At 41.6% G+C, this 27,712-nt stretch overlaps 1 protein-coding gene across 2 annotated transcripts in view; it reads right to left on the bottom strand.

Moving 5' to 3' along the window:
• Window positions 1-27,712, bottom strand: part of ramp1 (receptor activity modifying protein 1) — a 62,455-nt gene that overhangs the window by 20,744 nt on the left and 13,999 nt on the right. For both annotated transcript variants that reach the window (XM_047600037.1, XM_047600036.1), the window contains exon 2: window positions 3,085-3,220. In XM_047600037.1, coding sequence (XP_047455993.1) covers window positions 3,085-3,220 — 136 coding nt within the window. The remainder of the gene's footprint in view (window positions 1-3,084; window positions 3,221-27,712) is intronic.

Below are 27,712 nucleotides of genomic sequence, written 5' to 3' on the forward strand. Positions count from 1 at the left end.
AATGCATTTAGCAGTGTAAAGTGTATGCTTCACTGATTCATTCATTGATTGGGTCCGACTCCACCATCAGCTTCAAAACCTCTCCAGTTTGCAGCCTGACACATCCCTGAATTGAGCGCTTAGTAATGATGACCTGTCGTGTCCCTGCCATTTTCTCATTTCAGCCTAGGATCTGATGGGCACACCGCAACCTATTGACATGAGAACAAATACTGCCGTGACACGTAATAACAATAACTGCCCAAGGGACTTGGGGAGAACAAATGCAATAGAGATGACACCAAACTGAAAGGGAACATGCAATATCTTAGCATTAGCATCAACACGACACTAGGGGATGTAATACAGCACTGCACAAAAGGAGATGAGGAAAAGTGTAATTAAATATCACTGAAGTATGCAGCAGAAAGGACTGTCGACCAGGGGATGAAAAAATACAACAAAATGTGACTGTACAATTCATGCTTTAAAGTAGAAATAATCAGTCATGCAAAAAGCCGGTTTGGCAGTTGGCTCATTTTCTCTGTGTGAAAGCTTGCAAAGTGTAATAGAAGTGGGTATATTCTGAGGAAAATACTGACAAGTGTTTAATAAACGTGTACTGAAAGTAAGAGACGGTAAGAGACAATGTTAAGTGTTCTCAAGTCATGCTGACAGTGAAAAGTGACAGCTGAGGACAGAGGAGAGACAGGAGAGCTGAGGAAGCTGCCCTCCTTCTGACAGCTCATTCAGACACTAAGAGACACTAAGAGGTGGGATGGCACTGTGTACGCACACGCACACACATACAAACACACACACCAAATGTCATTTGAAGTAAATTAGAAATCCTCGGAGGCGTCTAGGCCAAAATGCAGCACAGTGTCCTGATACTTGACCTTTTTTAAACCGCTGAACCAGTTTTGACATTTCAATCCTTCATTTGCTAGTCTCTTTTTTGTTGTTGTCTCGTTTTTTTCCTGTGTCCTTTGAGGCAGTTTGAGGAAAACTCCTGGAAATAGTCAGATAATCCATCTATCCATCCATCCATTATCTACAATGCATTTTCCCCACCTATTTAGGCTAGGAGTATATATTTATTAATGTGGTTTATTTAGTTTAGAACCAGTTTAGAGCCACCAGTGTGTAAGAACAGAACACACATGTCTTTGGACTGTGGGAGGAAGCTGAAGCACCCAGAGGAAGACACGCGGTACTTTTTGCTGTGAGGCAACAATGCCCACCTCTGCACCACATTGGCAACATTCAGGTAATCATACCTCTGTATTACACAGTTTTCAGATATAATTGCTGTCCAGAAACTATAAACCAAAGTCTGTGATTTAAGCAACATCTGCAGAACTAACTTTTATTTTTTTCACTGATAACATGATTGGTAACACGTTTTATACAAATAAGAGGGAAAGTCATAGAGCAGTTTAACTACTGCAGTGAATCCTTATATTTATTTTAAATCATAAATAAACCTGAGTAGCATTTCAGACATAATATGTCCAATCAATTCCAATTCATCCTTTCCTCCAATTAATGCAATTAATGTTACTGTGTGAATTTTTTGTGTTTTTTTTTTTGTTTTTTGTTTTTTTTTTAAGCCATGTAACGTTTTAAGATATCAGATCAAAGTGTCAAGTAGGAGGGAGGTGTTGAGGTGAGGACCCAAATGCAGGACTGATTGAAGAGGCACAGAGTTCAAACAAAAGGCATTTAATATTAAACAAAAAGCGCTGCGCAAGGCAGGAAAATACAAAAATCAAAAAGAATCATCGGCATGGCTTGGACTCTAGGTACGTGGCATGGAAAAAAACAAGGAACATGGAAAAGGGAAAGACAGGGCTATATATTCACAAGAGGGCTCAGGGCTGACAAGACACAGGTGAGACGCATGGGAATAATCAACACAGGTGAGACCAATAAGCAATCAAGGGACAAGGAGGCACAAGACAGGAAATCCAGAACTTAAGAAAATAAAAAAGGAAACAAAACACATGACACAGACAGACATGACAAACCACAAGGAGACAATACAGACAGGAAATAAACATAAACCATGACACTAAGCAATTACACTTAATTATCAGATTGGAATGATGGAGGAATGTATGAAAACAACGCTCTGTATTATAAAGTGGCATCTGGCAGTGAGGATTCAGACTGCAACAAACCTCCCTTTCTTTTTTAGGAGAACCTGTGGTGACTGCTAGAAACATAAAAGGTTAGGTAAAGACCCTGTGTCTGGGTGGCTATAAAAACATGGGCGTTATGTAAGAGGACCAGCTCCATATGTAGTTGAAATATAGGGGACACACTGAATAACAGAGGCTCTATAACTGAGCCATGGGGTACTCCTATGATGTATCCACATTGAAATATAAGAGAGTTATTAGTATATTTAAATAGAACCAACTTACAAGTTGAAGACCTTGTAAATTAACCTTGCAGCTCGCAGCTGGCTCAGGCCGAAAGCTATGAAAGAGGTCCAAAAGCAACAGCTGGCACTTTTCATACATAAAAGCAAGGACAATAATACTCACAAAACTAGAACATTCAGGTCAAGTTTTCAGTGGCTAAGTACGAAGGAAAAAAGATATTAAATGAAATAAATGCAAAGAAATACAAACACTTTAATGTGATTATTTAACTGAAGATGAACCCAGTAAATGATTGTAATTGTAAGAGCAATTTTGCAAAAGTGGACTTATTTTACAGTGAGACAATATTTGTATATGTACAGCCAGAGGGTAATAAAGCACCTGATTTTCTTTTTAAAAAATAACCTTGTAATGCCTCTTATTGCTGTCTTGACAGACTCAAACAGAAAAAAGGGGTGATGAATACAAACAATATGCATTGTTTGTGGAGATCATTGTAAGTATTTAGAATCCAATTGCTATTTAATGAGCTTACAGCGTGAAAACTAACAGAGTGGATGAAAGTGCTTTTCGATGCCTTGTGCAAATTTCATTTCTTAGGCTCATTATGTGTTGTTTGTATTTTTGTGAATGTAAATCTGTTTTAATCTGTGTCTCTTTTTGTCTTTGTGTGTGTGTGTGTGAGTCCGTTGTGCGTCTGTTTTGTCCCACTCACTCGACTGTGTCCTCCCAGCTACACCAGCGTCTCTGATCCAGCTCTTGCATGTCCAGTCTGAATTTTGCCAGGCAGATCTCCTCGATTGCGTATTCGTAGTCGGGTCCACACCCCAGTGCCGACACACACTGAGAAACTAGTCAGCAAAGAAAAGGAAAGAGGAAAAAGGAGAGGACGCGTAGTTAGATCACAGCATAATGTGTGTAAAAAATATAAAGCAGTTGCTCGTGGCCGTGGCAGGCTCATAGCAAAGGAGAGCACTTAGGAATAAATACGACCATAAATGTTGACCATCTTTTTATGGATCACTGCAAATTGAGCCATTTCCCCATCTGTTGGACATGACACTGAAAACCATCTGCTGACACTGTGTGAGGCGTGACGCACTGAACAGGGACACTTCTTGCTGAATATTTTCTATTTTTGTCTCTGAACAGGAGATGCTTTAAACGTTGAAACATGCTTGAATGTTACACTTTGACTTATTGACTCCAGGATCACATGTGTAGGTGAAGCGACAAAGACAAAGGATGTAATATAGTGGAAGAATTACCAAATGTAGGTAATTGCGGATACCATATCAGTGATAAACTGGTGTAGTAACAGATAGAAATGTCATAGGATATAATGCATTATAACCGACAGAACAGTTTGATGTTTTCAGAGAATAAGCTGCTTTCCTGCTGAGAGTTACAACTGTAGAAGAGAAACTATTTCCATATGTATGAACAAAACATGAAGTATCCCATTAGCTTTATGTAAAGAGAAAAAGGAAGCAGCTAGGTAGGCAGCCACCCAGAAGTGGAAGTCAAACATTTGGTGCGTGGTAAAAACATTAGCTGAATCAGATCAACTGTGATGGATTTATGTTTTTTTTCGTCCAGAAAGAATCTCACATGTATAGTTTACTGTACTATAACACTAGTAGTCACATCGTAAAAATTTCTTAGGCTTTCTGTGGCTTTCCACGGGATAGCGACCACTCTTCAAATCTCCTTCTCTGGTTCCATCTATACACAAGTGAGAGAGAGAAACGAAATGACTTTCTGCAGCATTTCTCTCAATTTCAATCTCAGCTGAGACATCCCTGGTGTCTGCAGTGCCCTGAGTCGAACTTAACATATTCACATAAGAAATCCATTCCACATGAGTGGGCTAGCTGGACCCTGCTAATGATGGCTCGCTTGTATGCATGTTGATTTGCGACAAAGCCTGAAGGCCGTAATGTATTACATAATGTTGCTGGCACTCGGTGTACTATGATCAAGGTATCTATTCTGCACAGAACAAGATAATAGTGGAACACAGTAACACTGTGTCACAGACTTTAAACAAGTTTTACTTGATGGAAAATTGTTCACCCACAACAACAAATTCATAGCTGACATATTGGAAAATGGCCACATTTGATATGTTTCTTACGGATAAACCAAATGTCAAATTGGATGAGAAGCAGTGTGGCCTGTTCTTAAACAGTGTATTTTTGATGAAACAGTGACCTTATCAGTTATTTAGTTAAAGGCCTTGCTGCCGGGGCAAGATCTGGGGGGGCAGCAGCGTCATGGCCAGAGGGTTTCCATTAGGTCGCCTTCAAACTAAAACAAAAGCAGTTCAGAATGTAGCATACGTCATCTGTGGTCCCTGGGTGTGCGAAAACCGCACCTTTGTGTTGGCAAGTGAAAGCATCTATCTCGTTCTCCCTGTAACACGATAAAAGGTCACAGTGAAATATCCCAACCAGCTTCTGATGAAAAGTTTACTTCTCATCTTAAACACGTATCTGTCAAATCAATTTTATGTACCAGACACACACGCATAATATCTGGAGGAAAGGGCTTAGATTGACTGACTATTTTCCCATTTCCTCCTGCAATCATATATTGATTTGAAGCTGCAGCTAAAAATACTGCCACCTTTTAAAGGTAAATGACTCAGTGTGGACATGTTGTATGTGCCGTGCTGCGCCGCTCCTCCCTCATCATTGTAGAATAAGAGATTAGAGGCAAGCCTGTACCGCTTATTTTGTTGGAGTCATTAAACACGTCCATTAGTTCAGCGTGATTTGCAGGCTTCAGAAAAGCTTTTGCCAAGTAAACTCACTCTTCCAGTCAATCATTTCAACTACAAACCGTTGCAATCTTCTGTTAGATGGGGGTGATCTCTACTTCTGAACCCCTTTTCTGTTTCTGTAGAGGATCCCTGTTTTGGGTGGGTTTGTAATTAATTTTACAAAGCAAAACTTAGCGTGACTCCAGCGTTCAGAGAGCACTAAAACAGTAGAGCTTTGGAATCACCGCTGTCCTGTTTTAGCTTTTGAAACTCACAGCAGTCATGCTAGGCCAGGCAAAACACCAGACCCTGAAAACAATGCCACAAAACCCATATTCACCTCTTGATTGGGTCTTACCACTCACATTTGTTTGTTTCCTCACTTGCCACACACCAGCTCATTCAAAGAGATAACACAATGCAGGTGTCACTGACCTTATTGTCTATAATTGTAGCTATGGCAAGGTGTGACTATTCCCAAGTATTTCAGGGAAGCAGAATGAACAGATTGTCATTACTGTGTATGTAGGTTTTCTTAAAGGTTTTTATTCAAAAAGCCTATATCGAGGTTAGGGATGTCTCATTATTTTGCATCAGTGTTAGGGTTAGGGTATCAGTGAAGCATCTTCTCACAGTTGCAGCTAAGGTTTTATTCATTGTTTAGTCACAGGAGCTCACTTTTCCAGCTAACTACTGGAACTGAGTCAGAACAGATGCCTCTTTCAGCTCTGTCCAGTGGTTATCGATAAGGAGCCCATATCCAGACCACTGTTATGCATTGCAACCCCAGATTCTACAAGTACAGCCACAGTATATATCTGAGTTGTTGTACAAGTATGAATACGTGAGTGGAATATTTATGCTTTGCTAAATATTACACTGAAGCAAATTAGTTTAGTTGGAAAATCTGTGAGGGATTTAGGTACTATACACTATGTATACTCATCTCATCTCATCTTCCGTACCGCTTACTCCTGCACTAGGGTCGCGGGAGTTGCTGGAGCCTATCCCAGCTGGCACACTATGTATACTGTATGAGCAAATACTGGAGGAAGAATGTAGCACATGATGGGGTTGTCAGAGGGAACTCAGGGAGATGTGACGCTGTGTCATCCAGAACACCGTGCTAACAAGTGTGACCTTCTTGAAATACTGTAGCATGACAATGATTTCACTTCCATTGCAGTATATGCACAGTTGACTTAATAACCAACCTGAACAGAAGCCACAAAGAACAGAACCCGGCAGCAGTGGAAAATGCTTAAACAAAACTGTTTACCTCAATTGTGGCATTTTGCTTAGTCAGAAGTTGTTTTTCTCATAAATTTCTAACATGTCGCCTTGACAGAATACCAGATTAATGCACACAGCAGGAGGCCCGAGCACAGGAAGCAAGCTCCTGAGGACAAAAAATGCAAATTTTAGTATACTGATGCCTTGATCAGGCAGATTGGGGGCATTTTGAAAGATATCAGCAGTGGCCTCTGCAGCAGACAGCTTGTTCCCCCATGGCTAGAAGAAAGTACGCTGACACTAGAGAGTTAGAAAGTAGGAACATTTTCTCCTCCTCTTGATTCTCTTGATCAATACAATCTTCTCTCAATTCTGTGAATTGTGTTGTTGACAAACCAAAGCCTTTTCTCCCATTCCAATCACAAGTAACAATTTCCCCTGTCAGTGATTACAGGGCTTCTACCCAAAGAGCCTAAGCAGTTCAAACAAGATAGACCACACATGTAATTATACAGAGGCCATATGATACATGTCTTTTCTCTATACTCTCTTTACCAGCTTCTCCAGCACGAGGCAGGGAGAGCACACCTCACACACTGATCTTCCATGCGCATTTGTGGAAAGCCTAAGGCACAAAGAGCAGCAATAATGACCCTCTGAATAGAGAACTGATTAAGAATTGATTAAGACGGACACAGAAAAGAAGAGGCCAAAGTGGGTTGGTAAGTGGCCTACAGAGGAAACAGAAAGATTTCATGTGCAGGTTGGAAGGAGCTTCAAATGAGGCTCCCTGAGTGAGATTTGCCAATCGATGCCTCATCAATCACTTTCTTACCAATTGTGTAGACCAGGGGTGCCCAACACGTCGATCGCGATCAACCAGGTAGGTCCCATGCCACTGAAAAAAATCTGTTGCACGTCCAGCAAGACAAAGTTTCACCTTCTTGTTTTTACTTTTTATTGCAACATTCAGCAGCACAAATTTACAGCAGCGCACAACATCAACAACTGTGAATTTTGCTTGTGCAGCTCAGTTTCTCAAAAATGTTGCTTTACCTCTGAATTAACTGTTTACAACTTCTCTGATTCTCTAAATATGTTGTTTCGCATCACTCTGGTGATGACAATTAACAAAATTGATGGATGGAAATTATGGCCACAGCTACAAATATGTTATTACTAATAAAAAAAAAAACTACAGCAGCACATGTTTTGGAGTTGGACTAAACTGTCTCATTAATAACGATCTCACCATACAGCAGGTAGAGCAGCAGTGTGAAAGATCCACTGAGAGCAGACAGCTGAGTCATGGGCGAAACATCTCCTGAAATGATACCCAAAAAATCCCCTCCAGAGAGAAAGTGACACACAGGAAAGAGAGCTGGAAGATGTTTCCTGTCAACGGGTAAGACTAATTAGGCAGCTAGATCTGATGCTCACAAACGAACCAGCATACTACTTTACTGTCTTCTTCTCTGTTTCACCGTTGTCCTTTTTTTTTCCCCCCACTGATGAATCACAGAGAAGGAAGCCTTCATCTTTAGCCTTTGATCAGGATTATATTTGACTACCGCTACCCTATCACCCAATCTAACATCAAAACACCCACTTCCCTGACTTTTAAACGCATTTTAGTCATGAATCATCTTAGTTCACAGGGCAGCAGTGGAGCAGAGAAAAAGCGGGATCTGTTTCTCTTCCCACCAAACTGACAGCTCAATTTAGATTCTATAAAGTTACACAGGTTTTATGCATATTTAAAAAAACCCACACACCCACACATTTCAGCCCTTCCTGTTCAGAACTTCATCTATTTGATGTTTACGCCCAGAGAACAGCTCTACAGACGATTTAACTCCGCTCTTTCGTCTTTCCACTTGGTCCACCAGAAAATCAGAAAGTGTTCCCGTTTTTCATGCTTTTTTTAAGATTTGAAAAACATCACCATCAAATGTGGTAAACCATGGGCCGCTTCAGCAGAGAGATGGAAAAAACACTTTGCTGCTTGTCAAAAATTAAATGTTAGTATGCTCTGAATTTGAATCCTAATTACTGTAGCGAGTATGAAGGAAGAAAGATATTCTTGAATAACCTTATTTTATGTCATGCTCTTGTGTGTGTCCTGTGTGTCCGTAGTTAAGTATTAAAAAAAATAGATTTCCTCTACCATCTCTTGGACATTCACATCACATTTAAGGTCAATAAACTCAGTGTTTGCTAGTAGTGTGTAGTCTATTCCTCATGCCTTCTAGGAAAAATGGAATGAGTTATTTGTCGCTTGTATCGCAAATGGAAGACAACTTAAACTATTAAATCTAAAGTTAAATAAAGATTGTGGCCTGACGCTAAATGTTGGTAGGCTCCCACACCATGTATGTCCAACAACTGTGGCAACCACCCAGACATGGGCAGTGACTTCCCTGTGGTGGTTGGGCAACGAAAACGAGAAGGCCTTTTGTTTTTATGGCAGTGTTATTTTGTCTTCTTTCCTATGGACGTTGTGTGATTGGCATCAAGCCATGTTCTATGTAGTACTGGTGGCCCATCCCCTTTGGGAGATTTCAGTCAGGTTACAGATGGTCCTAAAGGTCTTCACAGACTCCCATATTAAGACAGTTTTGTTCAAACGGTTCTCTGAAGGCACTAACGTGCTTTCATCTCATGCCATCTGTTTTTTCTAGGTCACTAGGGCATCCAGCTAACTAGTGATCAAGACATTTCTGAGAAATGACAGAAAACTTCGGATTGTACCGGCCATTCTCTCTGCCTTGGCTGATTTCAATGAGAGCATAATTAATACCTCTTTGTGATTTGAATTTGTATTATTATAAGTTGAACACAATGGTTGAATAGCAAATGTTTAATTCACTGCACATTATCAACCCCAGTACCACCTCTTTGATTGGGCAGTATGTCATTTCGATGAACAGGGAAGCTCTGATAAGGCTAATAGTTGCTATGATTCTGCTGTCTTTCACAATATTTGCAACATAAAATACCTGAAAATTGTTATTTAATTATTTTTTTGTCAATTAACTGTCAATTAACTTCATTTTAGCAAGGTTGCCATATTTAGGCTTCATTTTATTTGTTCTTTAAAATATTCTCTGCCTTGTCTCTGGCTTGCTTGTCGGTCTCCATTATCACCCTTATCACAACTAGTCCTGAATACACACGCAGAATGCAATGTTCCTTTGGAAGTCTGTGGAAAATGTGGATATCTCACTTTTGGCATGTACCACAGAATGATTGTGCACTTCTACACAGATAATGGTTTCCCCCTCCACTTGTTGGTAAATGACCTGCACTCTGCCTGCTGTGAAAGCTAACTGAAGAGAAGCTGTTTATGGACATGGACACACAGAGAAACATTTGACTACATACTTGAAGCGAGTGCTCAAGGTGCTGAGAACTCTTGCAGAAGAGTCAACCATGGGTGACCCCGAACAAACATTTCATCCGTTGGTTTTAATTAGATGTGACAAATACATTAATGTTTACAAGAAATAAAAGGGGAACCCAAAAGGTGTTGAATAAAGGCAACTGGACTTGTAGAATTTCTTGAAGACGTTTCCCCACTCATCTACTTCTTCAGTTCTGAACTGAAGAAGCCACTCATGCTATATAGTGCATTCCCAGATTTCAGATGTCATTCACTCGTCTATTTTTGAGGCACTATTCATGTTGTACATTATGACGGCATTGGAGCAGTTGTTTCTCCGGCTCCTAAGACCCTCCTAAGACCACAGGTGGAACATGTGCTGGACCCTCTGCAGTTTGCATACCAAGAACACCTAGTGTAGAGTGGATAATGTGGTCCTCTTCACCAGTGGTTCCCAATCTGTTGCACCAGAGATCACAGGGGGTGCGCCAGAACTTATCTGATCTGAGCTCACCACCAGTATTGCAAGTGTCTCCCTACATGTGCAATATGCAGGACTTAAAGTATTCCAGTTCTGTTTTGGGTGTGGCGTTTTATTGGGATAAAAAAAAAAAAAGGTCAATATTTAGAAAAAAAAACTATTGATGAAGGATATTGTCAGGTTTGAGAAGTCAGTTGCGTTCGCCTACCAATCAAATGACAGTAATGCAGCTTTCCTTCTCTAAACTAACATCACTAGTAATCACAGGTAGGTCGTGGTGGGTGTTGGTGGGAAAGCATGGTTGAAAAACCAGTGTGATTTCAACCATGTATGAGTGTATTAGTATATTCTCTAAAATACGCATTTTCCTCGTCCATTCATGCCAAAACAAATCGCCCCAGCCCCGCCCCTCAAAATATGGCACACTGTTTACAAACTGTGAAGGGGTCTATTCTATTCTATTCTATTCTATTCTATTTGAACAACTCAAAAGCTTGTTTACATAAATCCATTTTCAGCTATTCATCTGTTTCTCCTGGTAAGTGCTTGGTACCATTGCGATACTGGAAAACATTATTATAAGTAAAGAAGGACTTTCTTAATGTTAAACGAGACAACTGGATCAGTTGTCTCCAAAGCACAATTGGACAGACCAGAAGAAGCTAGACTGGCAGAAGATCAATAAATTGTTCAGAGAGAGATAGAAAGGCTACTTCATCACATACAAACAATGTAGTAAACAAGACTTCAATGAGCAAACGTACAAAAGAAAGGGCATTGGTAGAGTTTCGGAGAGTGCAAGGGTGTTCTGTACACGAAGGTTGCGACACAGCAAGCCCACGGTTACAGTTTATCAGATTCGGGCCATAGTGGAACCCTAACAGACCTACAAGAAATGAAGCATTACTTGAAGTCCAGTAAAGACAAGGAGAGCTGATGGACGTTCAATCACAGCCACCTCAACACCACTGAAGCGAGCCTAGTGCATGCTGTTGTACAGTATGACAGCGGGTATAGCAAGGTGCCGAAGACCAAACACTGGTCTGTGATTGTCCTCAGAGTAGTGGCAGGTGCTTTATACCGTGGGTCAAACGTCCTCAGGTGTCACCTTAACATATCGTGAAATACATTACAGTCAATGTTAGTAATTACTGGACATTTAGAAAAATGAATATAATCACGTGAGAAGAATCTTAATAGGACTAATATGTTATCTTTTAACTCTGACTAATGTTCATGTTCTATGTTTAGAGTCTCATATGGCCAAAGAATGCAGTTGATGTTGCTCCCTCCTGGCTGAAATCTAAAACAGGACAAAACACAGCTGCTCAGTTAAATGCAGAAGAATTATAAATTGCCAGCAGTTAAATGATTTTCATTCATTAACCAATTTCCTGATAACCTGCTGTACCTTTCTCCTTAAATTGTTGGGTACAGCAAGTAAAACTCAACTATAACACAACTCAAAATCATTTTTCCCTCAGTTGTCCAATTCAAAATACCAACCCCTGGAAAGCTGTTGTTTACATGGCCCGAGGTCAGTCATTTTGCCGACCACTTCATTTTGATTACCAAGTGCTATCCGAGACCAAGCGAATGAGAACAAAGCAGGTGAACTGCTGATATGCTGATATATATATATATGAAACCAGGCTGTTTATCACAGTTGGATACAAATGGCTTGCATGAAGGTGAGTCACTCTGGCTGTAGCAAGCAGTGCATGATGCGCGCACTGAATTAGCAGAAGGGAACGCCACTGGCAGTGCATCAGCTGCCATCATTACCTCGAATAACAGTTTCACATCTAGCCCTGCCACTCACACTCACATGCACACAAATTAATGGTTTCCTCCTCCTCTGCTGTCTGTGGCCCTAATCAGACAGCTGCAGACCCAGGGGGTGAATTTCACCATGCAAGGGTTCATGCTGTATAATTAAAGAGAAATAGAGAGTGACAGAAAATACCTGAACATCTGCAGTTTATGTCCTCACAACGCATACACACGTTTGTATGTCTATCTTTGTTGGATCATATGTTGATATAATGCTTTCCCTTGCCCCTTACCCTAATAGGCAGTTTAGGCATCTGCATTAAGTTCATTAAGTTCCAAATGTAACTATGCACTGTGGTGACGCAGACTGCAAGAGCTGATTGGTTCGCTTGGCAGTAACGTGTTTCTGAATAGTATTTCTGGCTGCTTCTCCATCTCCCTGATTTTCGAATTGATTGTTTTTGGATCATTGAAGAATTGCTGAGGTTAAATGAGGAGGTTTGGAGATACAGACATTTGTACGGTGTTTGGCTTTCGGTTTTGAAAATGAAGTAGAAAGTACAAACAAAACCCATCTGGCAAAAAAAGACACAGCGCCGACTAGGGTTTTGGGTGTTGTTGTTACAGAGCATAAATGGCCAGCGTAGGTTACTGCATCTAGGTCCAGCAGTACCCTAAAAGCGCCTTAATCCTAACCATCCCAACTATGTGCCTAACCCTTAACCCTAAAACGAAGTCTTAACTGTCAAACAGACATGTAAAGAAGTGAGGGCCGACCAAAATGTCCACTCTATGCACAAATATCCTCATTACACCTAGCTGTATAATAACACACACAAACGTACACACCTTGATCCTCCATTCAGGGACTTGAGGGGACCGTGAAGCTCTCTCCCCTTGGGGTACTCTTAGTATTATTATTAAAGCCTGAAGTGTGCCTCTTGAAAGGCAGCAGCACATAATAAGCCATTGAATTTGAACACAGCCTTGAGTTATCTGGTTGGGCTCCGTATCAGAGCACACATACATGAGCACAAATGTTGAGAATAAAGCTATAAAAATGGGGTGGGGTTAAAGTGTTCAATAGTCACATCAGACAATAACAGCTTTACGTAGAGAGCTAATAAATTGTGGTTTTTAAGTTTAGTGAGGCTGAAATGTTTTTTCCTCCCTATTGCTCAGTCTGACACCGTCTTCCTCTTTGCTTTTTTTCAGATCAGTTTTGCCAGAATCAGTCACCAGTGATTGATGTATCAGGTCCATCTGGAGCCAATTACACCTGAAAACACTGAGGCAATGCTAGATGTAAATTAAGCAAGCAAACAGGAATGAAAGTCAATACATCTGCATCCACTGACAATTAAATGATTTTTGTTACCCACTTGGGGGCAGCAGAATAAGTTATATAATATTAACATATTATACTGCACATATGAACTTATCATGGCACACTGCAAGGGGATTATTCTGAGGACATGCGGTAGCAGAAAGTTATAAAGCTGTGCTCTTGAAGCTATGTTTCAAGAGTGAAAAGGTCAAAATACAGAAACCACAAAGTCACCATAACCGCCTATGAGGATGTGCTGCAAAATGCAAAAATAAGACCTAGTCAAAAGAAGTACATCACCAAAGAAGTATTTAAAATTAGCGAACATGCTCTGGCAGACTGCTGCCAACAGTTCTGAACAGAAAGGAGCGTACTGTCCGTGCAGTAGCCTCTGCTGGGGAATCCAGGCGGCCCTCTCCTCACCCACTTCCACCTGCTCCTCCAGAGGAACCTCCAGGCATTCCCAGGCCAGATGAGAGATATAATCCTTCCATCTTGTCCTGGGCAGAGGCCTCCTCCCGGTGGGACATGCCTAAAACACCTCTAATGGGAGGTGTACCAGAGGGATCCTTACCAGATGCCCGAACCACCTCAACTGACTCCTCTTGAAGCGGAGGTGCAGCAGTTCTATATTTCGACCACTTGTCTTCACGATCTTGTTCTTTCAGTCATTACCCAAAGTTCATGACCATAGTTGAGGGTTGGAACGTGGATCAACTAATCTGAGAGCTTCACCACGAAAAAGACTGGTAAAGCACCCGGATCACTGCAGACGCTGCTCTGATCCATCTATCGGTCTACCGCTCCATCCTACCCTCACTTGTGAACAGAGTCCCAAGATACTTGAACTCCTCCACTTGAGGCAGGACCTCCTCCCTGACCTGGAGAGGGCAACCCACAGTTTTCTGACTGGGAACCATGGCCTCAGACCTAGAGGGGGCTGATCTTCATCCCAGCTGATTCACAGTCGGCTGCAAACTGCCCCAGCAAGAGGTGGAAGTCGTAGTTCGATGAAGCTAGAAGCACAACATCATCCGCAAAAAGCAGAGATGAGATCCTCCACGGAGAGATGGAATGAATTCCAAACGACAGTAGAGGTCTTGTCAAATAAACCGTCACATGTAATATGGTCCTCATTCTATGTGGCCACTGCTTCGATATCAAGGTGTGCATTAAACGGGAGAAAGGAGACAGAACTATGGAGGAGTCACCAATATCTACATTGCTACATTCATTATGTGGAATACAGTCTAAATAGATGACCGTATTAAAATAGAGTTAGATAACGTGGGCAAAGATACACTAACTGGAAAACATTGTTTTCACACTGGATGTAACGGAGGCACACATGAATTGTGTCAGTGGTTCCATTTTTTTTCTGCACTGTGTCTATGGACTCTTGTGGATTTAAAAATTCATGCTTAAGGAACACTTTTAAGTCCTCAATATTTCACGCTTACATGCAGAAAGTGTCAAATCTACATAGACCATATGTTGCAGCTTGTGGAAATGGCCTACGCTGCTGTGAACATTTCTATGGTGAAGACTTCAGGGCGGCGGTAGCTCTGGAGGTAGAGCGGTCGTCCAATAACAGGTTGGCGTTTTGATTGCGACCCTATCCCTAGTCTGTCCGGGGGCACGACACCTTGGCCCCAGGTGTATGCTCCCTGCTGTGAGTGATCAGAGAGGCTGTAGGCACAAATTAGCAGCCACATTCCCGTCAGTCTGCCCCAAGCGTGACTACTGAGGTAGCTTACCACCACCAGGGTGTGACTGTGTGAGTGGATGAATAATGCATCTAATTGTAAGCGCTTTCAGCATCTAAAAATAGAAAAGCTCACTATAAAACCAGTGCTTTGTTATTATTATTGTGTGTGCACCGGTGTGTCCGCATTGTTCTGTGTTGCGCTGTCAGTACACTGGACAACGGTGGGATTTCAACGGCACTGTGTTGAGTTGCTTCATTACTTCAAACAATGGCGACTGCACTGCTCGCAGCAGGTGCTGATAGACTCTTACTAAATTTACTCCAAAGCAGGAAAGAGAGTGTGTTTAAAAAATGGAACAGAGTGAGGCAGGAAGAGTGTTTTGGTGATGGTTCGACCACTTCAACCACACAGAGAGGTGCTGGCGAAATGCAATCTAGACTAATCTCACTGCTGCTGCGCTGCATCTTTGGCATAACTACAGGAGAGAGTCAGTGTAGAGCTATTAATGCTAAGTAAATGTGTAGTCGCTAGTCAGCTTAGTTTACTCTGAACTAAACCCAATATGGACATCCCTTGTGACATACTCAATGTTAGGGTATGCTTCGTCAGAGACATAGCAGACACCATTGTTTGCACCAGTCAGTTTTAAGAGGAGTGGGCTGGCATATTTTGTTGTCTTTCCAGCTAAGCTAGTTGTACGTCATAATTAATCAAATAGAAAAATAATTTTCGCTTAATGTGTTGGGACAGAGCACTAATACTGCAGCTGAAGTTTGGTCTGTTTGGTCTTTTTATGGACAGAGCCATAATTAACTTATTTTTTTGTTGAGTTTTATTTGTTTTGCTTGCTATGCATAACACTTACCGAAAGTGTTTTGCATAAACACTTTTTACCAAAAGCTGACAAGACTCTGGACTCAATTCCAGGGTGGGATGAGAAACAGTGCCACTATGATGACGCACTGCTGGAATCATTCATGTTATCTAGGCTCTATTTATCTGTTAAAAAATGAGATAGACAGTGACACACACTGAGGAAAAGCAGTGCAAAGGAATGGGCACAAATAAACACAAAAATGGCATGTTTATCATCACACTTGATGCAATTAGATAACCCATGCCCGAAGAGAAGATATATGTATAGAGAGGGAGAGGAGGGATTTTGTTGCTGGTACGAGAGGCACTAAAACAATTAAGTGCTTTCAGTCTGTGGCTGAGAGTTCTGCATCAGTGTTTTAAAAAGGGCTGAAGGAATCAGATTTATTTTTATTTCTTCTTCTACAATAGGCTCAGAGATTTATCCGTATTAGGCCAGACAACACAGTATGATTAATGATAAAGGACTGCATGGTTTCTCTCATAACAACATGATCACTGGAAGTAAATTAGATTTTTGTCACATGGATTAGGTCCTATGTATTGTTATCTACCCCACGTAAAACCGCTTTAATTGAATTTATAATTGTTTTGGTGTTTTTTAATACAAAATCAAAGGCAAAATCAAAGATGGAGAGACCGCTGCAGGGTAGTTGATTTATCTCCATCCAGAGTGGGACGTCCCTCTATTTCAACAGCACGTCAAGGGGAGATCTAGCAGGGATGGCTGAAACCAGCCCAACTTTCCATTTCAAGTAGTGTGTTGGTTGGTGAGGACAGCCTTCCTCCTTGCACCCAGGCGCAAACAGAGCAATGCAGTTTACACACTTCAGTAAAGTAAGAATGCACAGACTTCTACGGGACACGAGACAACCAACATGAGGCTCAACACAGGACAGCAAGTTCGTGAGGTCGGGACTCAACGGTCCACCTACACCTGAAGGACAAGGGACATTCCTTTGACGTTTGAAAGCGGGGTAAAGGAAACCATCTATGTCCGACTGGACTCTGTGTTGTTAGAGTACCATTCATTCATTGGGGAAGGAAGTCTGGTATCTGGTCATCAACAGACCCCAGTCATGTTGAGTTTCATCTAATACACTCATCCCCCCCACCAGTCTTTTACAACTAAAGAAGCTACTTGATTGATGGTCTTCAAGACTGCACTGGAAGCTGTAATGTAAATGACAGTAATGACAGAGGAAATGGAGCTAAATGGATAAATCAGGAACACTATCTTAATCCTTATCCATTCACAACTCTCTCCCTCTCTGTCTTTACTCTTCTCTAATCCGCTGACTGTGGGGGGTTCCAGTTTAAGCTTTCAGATTGTGCCACAAGTGAGCACTAATGTCTCTGGTGTGAAATTTAAATACGTGTCTCCTTTGCTGCTGTCAGAGGTCATTTTAGCCCGACGCTCCTGCAACCCTCCTCCGAACCTACTCCTTGTGTCATCCAAAGCTCCAGCCTTATCCTCCTCTCATCGCCACTACCAGCGTCTACACTACACCCTACACTAAGCTCAGCCTTACATTCCCCACTCAAATGTTTAACGTTCACATTTTTCAATTTTGCGTCTTACTAAAAAAAATTCTAAACTGACTTTAGATTAGCTGCCGTAGATTAGAACAGTGTAACTAGCTGGTTAATAGCGAGCTATAAATATCATGACAACCCTGTGAAGGCAGCTTCCAATGAATGTTTTTTTGATAGACGTATATTTCACTCGAGAGAAGTAAGGTGGTTCATGCAATTTAGCTACAGCTAAACAACAGTCAAGAGCCTACGCAGACCCTAACGCCGTAGCCTGACGTGCAACCTCCCCAGAAATGTAACTATGCATCGCAGCGACGAAGAGCGCAAGAGCTGTGATTGGTCCATTGGGTTTACCAATCCGGAAAAGGACCAACACACTGAGTAATAGTTTTTTTTTCCCCCAGAGCTGGGACCTTACTGAACTCTGCCCTCCCTACACACCAATCCACTCACACCCCTCAACTCCTCATTCCCTCTCTCAGATAAGACTGTTACACCATCACCACTGCACTGCTGCACTGTTCTGCTCACGCACACTTTAAACAACCTGTTTACCCAGTACTATGTACCAAATATTACGTAGCTACTGCTTATTACTTCTGCACTGTTTAATGCTCAATGTAGCTGTATTTTGTATCATCTAATGTATCACCTGCCATTTCCTCTAGTGTAAATTATGTTATAGTCCATCTGTATAAGTGCGTAGTACTTCAATTATTCTGCTCACTCACCTGTAAATATGGTCTCACCTGTACATAGGTTTCATTTCTAAATATTGTCCATATGCTGTAAAAACAACCTGTACCATACCTCTTATATACCTACTGCTTATTGCACTTCAGGTTAGATGCTAAACTGTATTTCGCTGCTCTGCACCTGTAATGTAATGACAAAAAAGTTGAGTCTAATCTAATCTAATCTAATCTAATCTAATCTAATCTAATCTAATCTAATCTAATCTAATCTAATAGCGTAGAGGTAGCGAGGTTTTACATTTCTGCAAAAGTTTCAGTCGCCATTGTTGAAAGTGAAGCAGGAAGTACAAACAAAATTTGGGAACTGGGAAAAAAGACACAGCGTTGGCTAGTGTTTTTAAAGAGTGAGCCAGATTGATGAGCGCACCAGTATAATCCATTCATGCATTTTCTACATCCAACTATGCCTTAAGTCTAACTCTAGCCTCCCCTGCACTCATATAATGGTTTCTTATAAGTTTTGAGTGGATGATGTGTGCGTGGCTGTCACAAATGTCATGACGCGTGAGAAAGCTGCTATCTCTTCCTTTAGGCAGAGCTTCTTAACAACTTCAAAAAGCCCACTGCCCGACCCTTATTTTTTACACAGGGTCATTAGAAGCACACTGCTGGGTTTCCATGTCCAGTCCCTCCTCTTGAAAAAGTCAAGCGGACAGAGACACCCACACGTGTCTCTGAGATCCTGTCCCTCATTCTCTTTAATTGACAGAATAGTGGAAGGAGGCAGTGTGTCTCCTCTCTGACAAAACTCACATTTATTATACAGTGCAAACAGACACACCTTTGCCAAACTGTGCCCAAGGTGCTGCAGTTCAGTGCGTTATGCGTCTGAACATTTAGTTGTTTTCCTGATATATTTATCTCTGTCAGGTTGTAGTTTTCATATATCACCAGATAATCATTACGGCGGGCAGGGTGTTCAGCACAGATAAAGGTCTGCTTGGCCTCGGTCTCTTTGTTAGCAGCATACAATTAATGCAGATGAAAAGGCCTAAAGCAAAAGCAAAAGGATGATCAGCAACTCTATTGTACCATGTTATCTCCAAAGAACAGATAGCAGATAACTCTCAGAATGTGTAAAGGCATATTCTTCTTCCGCTGCACCACTTGCTATGTCGAATCTGAGTATTTTAACCCATTTACACAGTACATTTAGTTCAAGCCGTCGAAGAGCTGTACACAGTAGCACTACAAAAAGACATCTCATCTCATCTTCCGTACCGCTTAGTCCGGCACTAGGATCGCAGGGGTTGCTGGAGTCTATCTCAGCTGTCATCAGGGGAGAGGTGGGGTACACCTTGGACAGGTCCAAAGATAATTACTGGAATTGTAAATGTATAGCTTTAAAAAAAACAACATATATTCAACAATCCAAACTCTTTTATAGAGTTGCAAAAACAAAGTAGGCGGAAAATAAAACCTGGAAGAGTTTTCTTCCTTCCACAAATAAAAAATGCTAGTTGTGTGAATCAGTATTATTAGGACTCAAGCGTGTGATTAACTGGATTTATTAGCACCATCTCAGTTTTTATCCATTTAAACGCTCGTATTATCTGAGCTTCTGAGGTCCAGCAATTGTTGTTTATGCGCAAAAATACAAGTTGCAATTTTTTTTTGAGTGACACTCTGATGACACACTTAACACACAATGAACAGGGCCTGAGGATCGCGTGGGCGTCGACGCTTCCTAAGATGCGCTTGAAGGACTGTGGAAATGGTGGAAGCTAACATCTTGAGTTACAGACTGAAGAACAGCTTATGTTTTTGAGTGCCAATAATTCATAGGACGTGCGTGGGCTTGTGTGTGGATGTATAGCGCAGTGATTGACAGGATCTGTTAGAGAGCAGGAAGCGAAGGGAAACACAAACAGACAAACAGCCACAAAGGGCTGCTGGTTTGTGGCGGATAAGTATAATTACAAAAAACATTGGGATGACTTGAGCGAGAGGGGAAAGGAGAGCGTGTTCTGCATGATTACACGCACGCACTAAACTGTGATGAGCAGGTGCGCGCACACGGGCGGCGAAACACGCGTCCCCACATGGAGTGAGCGTCAGGGCAGGTTTGATTAGAGGTGAGCGGAGGGCTTGTGAAGGCACTGGGGTGGAGAGAAAGCCTATAGCTCTGTCAGGATAATTTAGAGAGGGAAGGGGGAGAAAAGAAATGAGCTTCGTGTTCAGCTACCGGCACACGTGTACATGCCGCACCATATCTCCAGGTACCGTCAACGGTTTTGTCGCTGAAATGTGCGGCCAACTTGAGCTGAGGACGAAGATTGATGAACCTATTTAGAGTTACATTAGTCTGCCGCTGTTCGCTACTAGAGAACAGGGGATAGGTTTTTAGAATCACACACGAGCATGAAAGTTCACTGTCGACCCGTCGTTTGCGTTTAGCCGTCCTTCTATGATTCAGACTTGGAATAAAATCGAACAACGCTTTTCGGTTTTGATGTGAGAACCCCATGAATCGTCCTCCACATGATGACTACTTGTGTTCTAAAATTCTCTTCACTGGACTCCTAACCGTGGTTACATAACAACAACCATGCTGTGGGATGAGGTGGGCTTGTTGACATCTGCTTTAGTTCACTTTTCCATAAAAAAAATCCTGCATGACACACAGCATGCACGATTACACCTGATGACGCGCTAATGTTTCTGTGTTTGCGGGCCTCCGGGAAAAATCACCATGCTGACTTCTAACCTGCTTTTTATAGACTAGACATGATTTAAGCGCAATAAGCAGTGGGCTCCATGTCTGAGCATTTACCTTGAATCTCCAGCGAACTAATGACAGTCTCACACAAATCTCACAGCCAGGGCTTCGTACATTAACCTAAGGACCTACAGGCACTGCACTTCGTCCTCAGGTAATAAACATTGACATTTTGATTGATAGGAACTAGGGACCTCCTAGCATGAAGGTTTTGGGGTTAAAAGCATTGACTGTATTAAAATGTATTAAAATCTGCCAGTCAGTTGGGCCTTTCTGTGTGGAGTCTGGATGTCCCCCCTGTGCATGAGAGACCCGGCTTTCCCCACGGTCAAAAGACATAGGGTTAGGGTAATAGTGATTCCAAATTGACCATAGGTATGCATTAGCCAACACCATCAAGAAGAAAATATGAGATTTTTCTAAGCAGATTAGATTTTTGGAGCCATGAATTAAAGTGAGTCTCTCACTTGTGCCTGCGTGTGGATTTGGAAGGTGTCAATCTGCGCACTACTTAGTTTTTACTTTGACAATAAACTATAACTTGTCAGGTTCACTCCAAGTCAGACAGGTCATTTTATGGCTTGGCGATGCTGACAGAGGCTAAAGTTGGTGAATGGATACAGACAGTTGCTAGCATGAGTAAGAAAAGGTTAGCTAATTCAACTGTTTTTTAAATAATATTTGCTGCCTCCAAATGGAACTTGTGGCCTTGTGGTTATGACTTAGGAAGTTGTAACATTAACCGTAGGTCATAAGGACACCACTGCTAGGTCCAGTTCAGACCATGACTTAACATCCTGCCTGGGCAATCCGATCACAAGTGGCCATCTTAAAATACTCCACACAGATCATGATACTGAGATCGGATCTCAGGTGCTGGCTGGGGACACGTGGAGATGCATTTCAGTGCCAGGTGTGAACACAGCTACGTAAAGCCGATCTCTTGTGGCCAGATGGGCCGGGACAGATGTCAATTCGTGGTCTCAATGAGGACAACTATTGCTGTATAATGTAGGAAGCAGGCTAATGGCTAATAACTCAATCTAGGAAACACAAAGAAATGAAAGAACCAACATTTCCTCAGACATTTTATAAAATTACAAACTAAACTACAATTTACTTACTACTCTACTCTACTGCACCTCTACTTCATCCACAAACCGAGGAAAGCCAGAGCCTCCATCATGTGCACCTTCTACAGAGGCACCAACAAGAGCATCCTGACCAGTGGCATCACTTTCTCTGCACTATTCAACTCAGGGTAGCATCAGCCACTTTATGTTTATTGTATATTGTCATGCACTATGTCATGTACTCTTTAGGGTATATACAGGATATATTTTTATTTTTATTCTTGGTTTATATTTTTATATATTTCTCAACATTTGCACATTTTTTGTTTCCATTTTTTTGGTTACACCATAGGCCCTTGAAGAAATCACATTTCAATCATGTATTGTGTTGCACATGTCAAATGTGACAATAAGGTGGACCTGCCTTGACAGTTAATATATATAATAAGTAAGTAATATAATGGTAAGTAATATTTACTTACCATCAACCTTCCCCATTTCTCAACACGTCAGCAGGCATGTCATAACTTGTGAACTGTTCAAAAACTTCCTCTTATGAAGCTGTGAATAGCACGAGAGGGCACAGTTCATATTGACTCTTCTCACTCGTGAACATAATCAACATGACCCAGTTTGGAGATAGCCGTCGTTTCGCCCCCGTTTCACAAAAACTCTTCTTGATGGTTGCAAAACCAACATGCCACAACTTGCGTTTGGGAACAAGGACTTCCTTTTTCTGCCTTCTGAACATGGACAACAAACAAACAAACACATGAGTTACTCAGATGTTCCAATTTTCCACTGTGTATGCCACTGTAGAGTACAGTATCTGAACAATGTCTGAAAAGAAAAAAAACATTTTTATGGGTTTAACCAGAGTATGGGGATGATGTGGCTGCTTTTCAAAGTATAAAACCAGCCACATCCTCGGGAGAAAATAGTTCTAAACAAGCCCACAGACATAAAGCATATTCCTGTCTGTTTTTATCTGCTGGTGTAGCGCAGAATGCCTTTGGCTACACTCTTAAGTGCAGACTAGTAGTTTTGGGATTAGGGGACTCAACTTGCTGATGGACTGATTAGAATTTTTTCTGGAAGCGAGCGAGTTTGGGGCACTGATGGCGGTGTCGCCCGTGTCTGCACCGCATGTAGCTGCCAAAACTGAACCACTCATCCCCTTCAGTGATGCAGTGGAGCACTTATTAAGTGACCAAAAGTATGGGTGAAATCACAGTGCCTCCTCTGTGTGTGAGTCATGTTTTCCTCTGCATCTCTATGACTAACACTTGAATGATTTTCTCAAAATTTCATTTTCATCAGTTTAACCGAATAATGAGCTCGACATGAGAACAAATGCACATTGCTAAAAAAAAACCCTCTCTTTTCTACCTGCGGGGTGAAATATTGCTCGTGGCAGTTCAATCGGCATTAGAAATCAGTGAAATTATACGCCAATCTGTCTTTTCCTTTTAGTTTATGTTTTCCGAAATTACCCTTTTATCCTGATTCGATAACAGACCATTGAGTTTATGGCTGTGTGGCTGCCCTGCCGTGACGGAGGCTGTAAAATGTACAGTTGTAGATTATGCCGAAGCGAGAGGGGAACAAAAGCCTCTCCTTGGAATTTTCTGTCCTCCTGTTCTGCCCTCAAACCAAATGGAGGCATAAATCTGCCTTTTGTTGTTTAGTATCTGATTCAACACCGGAGAGACAAAGGAGAGGGAAGGCATTGTGTAGGGCCACACTCCTGCTGAGGGGCCTCAGCCTCTGTTTCCTTTTGTCCCTCCTTTTGTTATTGAAGCTTTTAATTAAGCTACATATGTTTTTTACCATATATTCACATTCAGACTATGGCTGTATATGAATTCACACTTATTACAATAACAGGGATGCTAATTCTGTACCTTTACTGTGTCAGTGGCTGCAGTGAAGTGCTTCGGCTTCAATTCAGCAAAAGAGTAGATGTTCAAAATTTATTAAAAATGTTACGGCTGTTTACTGAGTGAATGGTCCGTCTTAACTAAATGCTGTTTTAACGCACCACCCGATATTCACAGTAAAGACAGTTTACTGTACATTAGACAAGGTCCTGGGTGTGGAGACATCCAGAAGTACCTCTTTCCATCCAATACAATGGCTACCAGGTAAAAAAGAAAAGATGTTTTTAGAGTTTGAAGGTTGGCTTGTTGATTGTGGGCCACGGTTGAAACATGGTAGTGGATCATGGCTGACTCCGTAGACAAGGACAAGCTCCCTCTATTCTGAAGTAATTATGTACCTTTAACAATGAACGCAGTTGTAAACAGTTGTTGTTGTCTTTTTTTTTTAATCTCTGGTGAATTCTAATAATAATGAATAAGCTGCAATGTTCTTGTCTATGGAACCACAATCTATTGTTTGCTTCAACATACCATATGGTACCTTTGTGTTCACGCGGTGAGTGTTGTCTATCGTATAATTACATGCGTACCCTTTTTCCGCCAGTAATTTCACTTCAGTTGCGACAACTTTAACTTGAGCACACGTTTCCGGGACTCCTTCCATCCAGCTGGACGCGTCTCGAGGGGCCGACGGACGCTTCGCGCGGCTGAAAGTCAATACTGTGAAGATATTGGGTCTTAGTCAAATCTGTGAATTCCCGCGTGGAAGCACAATATGCAAAGTGAAAGAAAATCGCAGCCAAGTTCTTGTTTTTCATCTTTCGTTTCTGTAATCTCATCAGAGGGGAGACACTGAGCCGCTCCAGCTATTCTGCCAGAAGCACTTCTGAGGGGGTGAAGGGCGGCCATTGTCATCATCAGCTGAAATATTCTTTTTCTATGTGATGAAGCTACTGGACTCTGAATTTCCCTTGGGATAAATAAAGTATCGATTTATCTATTAGAGGTGTGCAAAGCATCCAGTATGTGTATTTTTATTTGTTGAGGGGAAAAAAGTATTTGTATTCCCACATGCTAAAGTGTCCTTGAGCAAGACACTGAACCTCTGTCACTTTGAGTGCCAAGAGGCAGAAAAGCGCCATATATAAGCAAGACCATTTACCAATAGACAATAGTCTGAATGACTGAGCTAACGAATGCTAACTAAGGTGAATTCTACCATGAGAGAATCTAGCTGCAGACGTCTCAATACTATTGTAACATATCGAAATAACGCCAAACTCCACTTCCCAAAAGTTATATGCTGCCGCCGCAATCCAGTTATGGTTAAAAAAAAATCTATTTGACAAAAATAATGATGCGGTTAAGCGGTTAAGTTGTGTTTTGTCCAGTCACTGTTACTGAGTTTAGACTTTTCACCCTGATGCCTGAACGTCACTCAGTCCGGGCAAACCCACAAATATTCACGGCGGTCACATGATGAATTCAAATAATTTGAAAACTATTTGTAAAAAAACATGCTATTTGCGCCTTTTACGAATAACATATTTGGGTTCGGCTCCATCCTACTTTCTTTCTATCTATCTATCTATCTATCTATCTATCTATCTATCTATCTATCTATCTATCTATCTATCTATCTATCTATCTATCTATCACATATGAGTATACAAATAAAAGATTGTACGTCCTATAGAGAGTCTGCATGGCAAGTGGAATGTCTAATTTGTGCTCAGACAAAGCACTGATGTGCTCGCAGAAACCATATGCTTCTGTGTAAACAATGAGCCACAGAAACAACAGAGGGCAGATAGATTATTCAGTTATTCAGCTGTGAATTCAGTGGGCAATTCAGTTAGCATCGAGCACGGAATGAGAAGATAACACAAGGGTATGACGCTGTATCCTAGTAGATACACAGATACATAATGCATGATGGATGAAGTTAGGGGCTGTCATGCGCTGTGTAACTTACAGTAACTCTGTCCTGCTGCCACATGACACATGAGTGCGCACTGACTGTGAAACTCCAAAGCGGACGTATTCTTAGTTTGTCTTTGTGTCTCCACCCGGCACTCAGGCATTCAGCAACTTCCCGTCAACCTTTTCCTCCACCGCCGCCTTTAAAATCTTCATCAGATGCTGTAATTTGTCCGTAAAAGGATGGCAGGCTTCTGATTACAAGCTCGGGAAACCTTCGACTGTTTTCTTTCGTGCCAAGGTGTACTTGAACAGCGGCAGACATAAACGTGGATGATCCCATTTGGCCGCGGTGGAAGGGCTTTTCTGCTTACATGACTCCATGTGGGAGGCGATGGAGGATGTTTTTGTGCCTACGATTCCGTGAGCACTTGAAAACATGCCCGTCATTATTTATTTTGGATGCCGACGCAGTGCATAATCAAAATGTTTATCTAAAGCCACTATGAGGGTTATGTAGTTCAAGTAAGCTCACAGGGAGTTCATTTTATATAAACAGACAATTAATTTATAAGCTATCTACAAGTTAATAACTACATTTGACTGCTGAACCTTCACACGTCTGCCAGCTTCCAGCTTTTAGTTAACTGTTGACAATTCCTCTGTGGTCTAAACAGGCCTTTAAGCCTTTAAGCAAAGCAACTTAAGTCCAATTAATTCCATCGCTCACTGACTGCAAGACATTTCTGCTTTTTTTTAAGTTCAGTTGAAAGCTTTGATTTGACTCTGGCACACATAACCAGATGTACCTACGCCCTACAACACAGCTGTTGATTGGAATATTTTAATTAGGACTCTATGTTCTGTCAAACAACTGAAAAGTTCTTCACTTGGGTCCAAACATACTTCCACGTACATGTAATCAGCGTAAATCAGCAGCAAGCAGGGAAGCGGATGCACGAATGTGGACAACCACTTGACTCAATTGAGATATTTATACTATGTATATATGTGATACTTTGAACCACAGGACACAAACTTCCATAAAATGTCCAACCAGCACACCAACTGATGACTTTCAGCGTGCCAGTGCTGCCTTTTATGCTCTTCAACATTTTTGATAAATGAAAAAAAAAGAAAAAGAAAATAAAAGCTGGGCAAATTCAAGAGTTGAGCCATTCCATTCAACTAAGTAGAGCCCATCATGCAGAGGCTATGGTCATCTGTTATTCTATGTACATACAGTATATGAACCATTGCAGAAGGAAATCTGGCATGTCCTGCAAAATCAGCAGGGACCTGGTGTGCTTCCATGGTTTCCTTTGGATGTTTGTTCCTCACTGTGCAACATGCGTTATGGTTGTTTAATGAGGCGTTTAGCCCCTCAGTTGCACATGTATGAATATATTGATGTGGTACCGTGTAACATTTTATGAGTGTATCAGGATGTCGGCTCACAAACGCTGGCACCGGAGGCATATGAAAAGTGCAGTAGTTTAGGATACTTTATGATCTTGTTAAACTTTTATAGGAACAGCCTTCACAGGTTCCCCACGAGTCCTGATGTTTATGGATTTATGAGTGGGGAGATCCAGTGATACTGGCAGGTTAAAGTGGAATCCCACATGTTTAATGATTCATGAACTTATACTGTGCAATAACGCACATGAGTTAAAGTGTCCACCTCTTTACGTATGGTAATATAGTTTCCGGCAGCATATAGTCTGTGAGGTACTGGGAAATGCATCAAACAACAAACATTTCCTGTTTTGAAGGGACTTGGGTTAGGCCGATTGTTAAACAAAGGAGAGACACCTTGTTTTAATACTGTTTTCTCTGTACACAGAAGATTTGGAAGGCCTGTCAGGTTACTGGGGTTGTGTGTGTCTACAAACACTGTGCGCACATTAGACTC

This window comes from Mugil cephalus, chromosome 12 (assembly GCF_022458985.1).
Source record: "Mugil cephalus isolate CIBA_MC_2020 chromosome 12, CIBA_Mcephalus_1.1, whole genome shotgun sequence".
Taxonomy (NCBI): domain Eukaryota; kingdom Metazoa; phylum Chordata; class Actinopteri; order Mugiliformes; family Mugilidae; genus Mugil; species Mugil cephalus.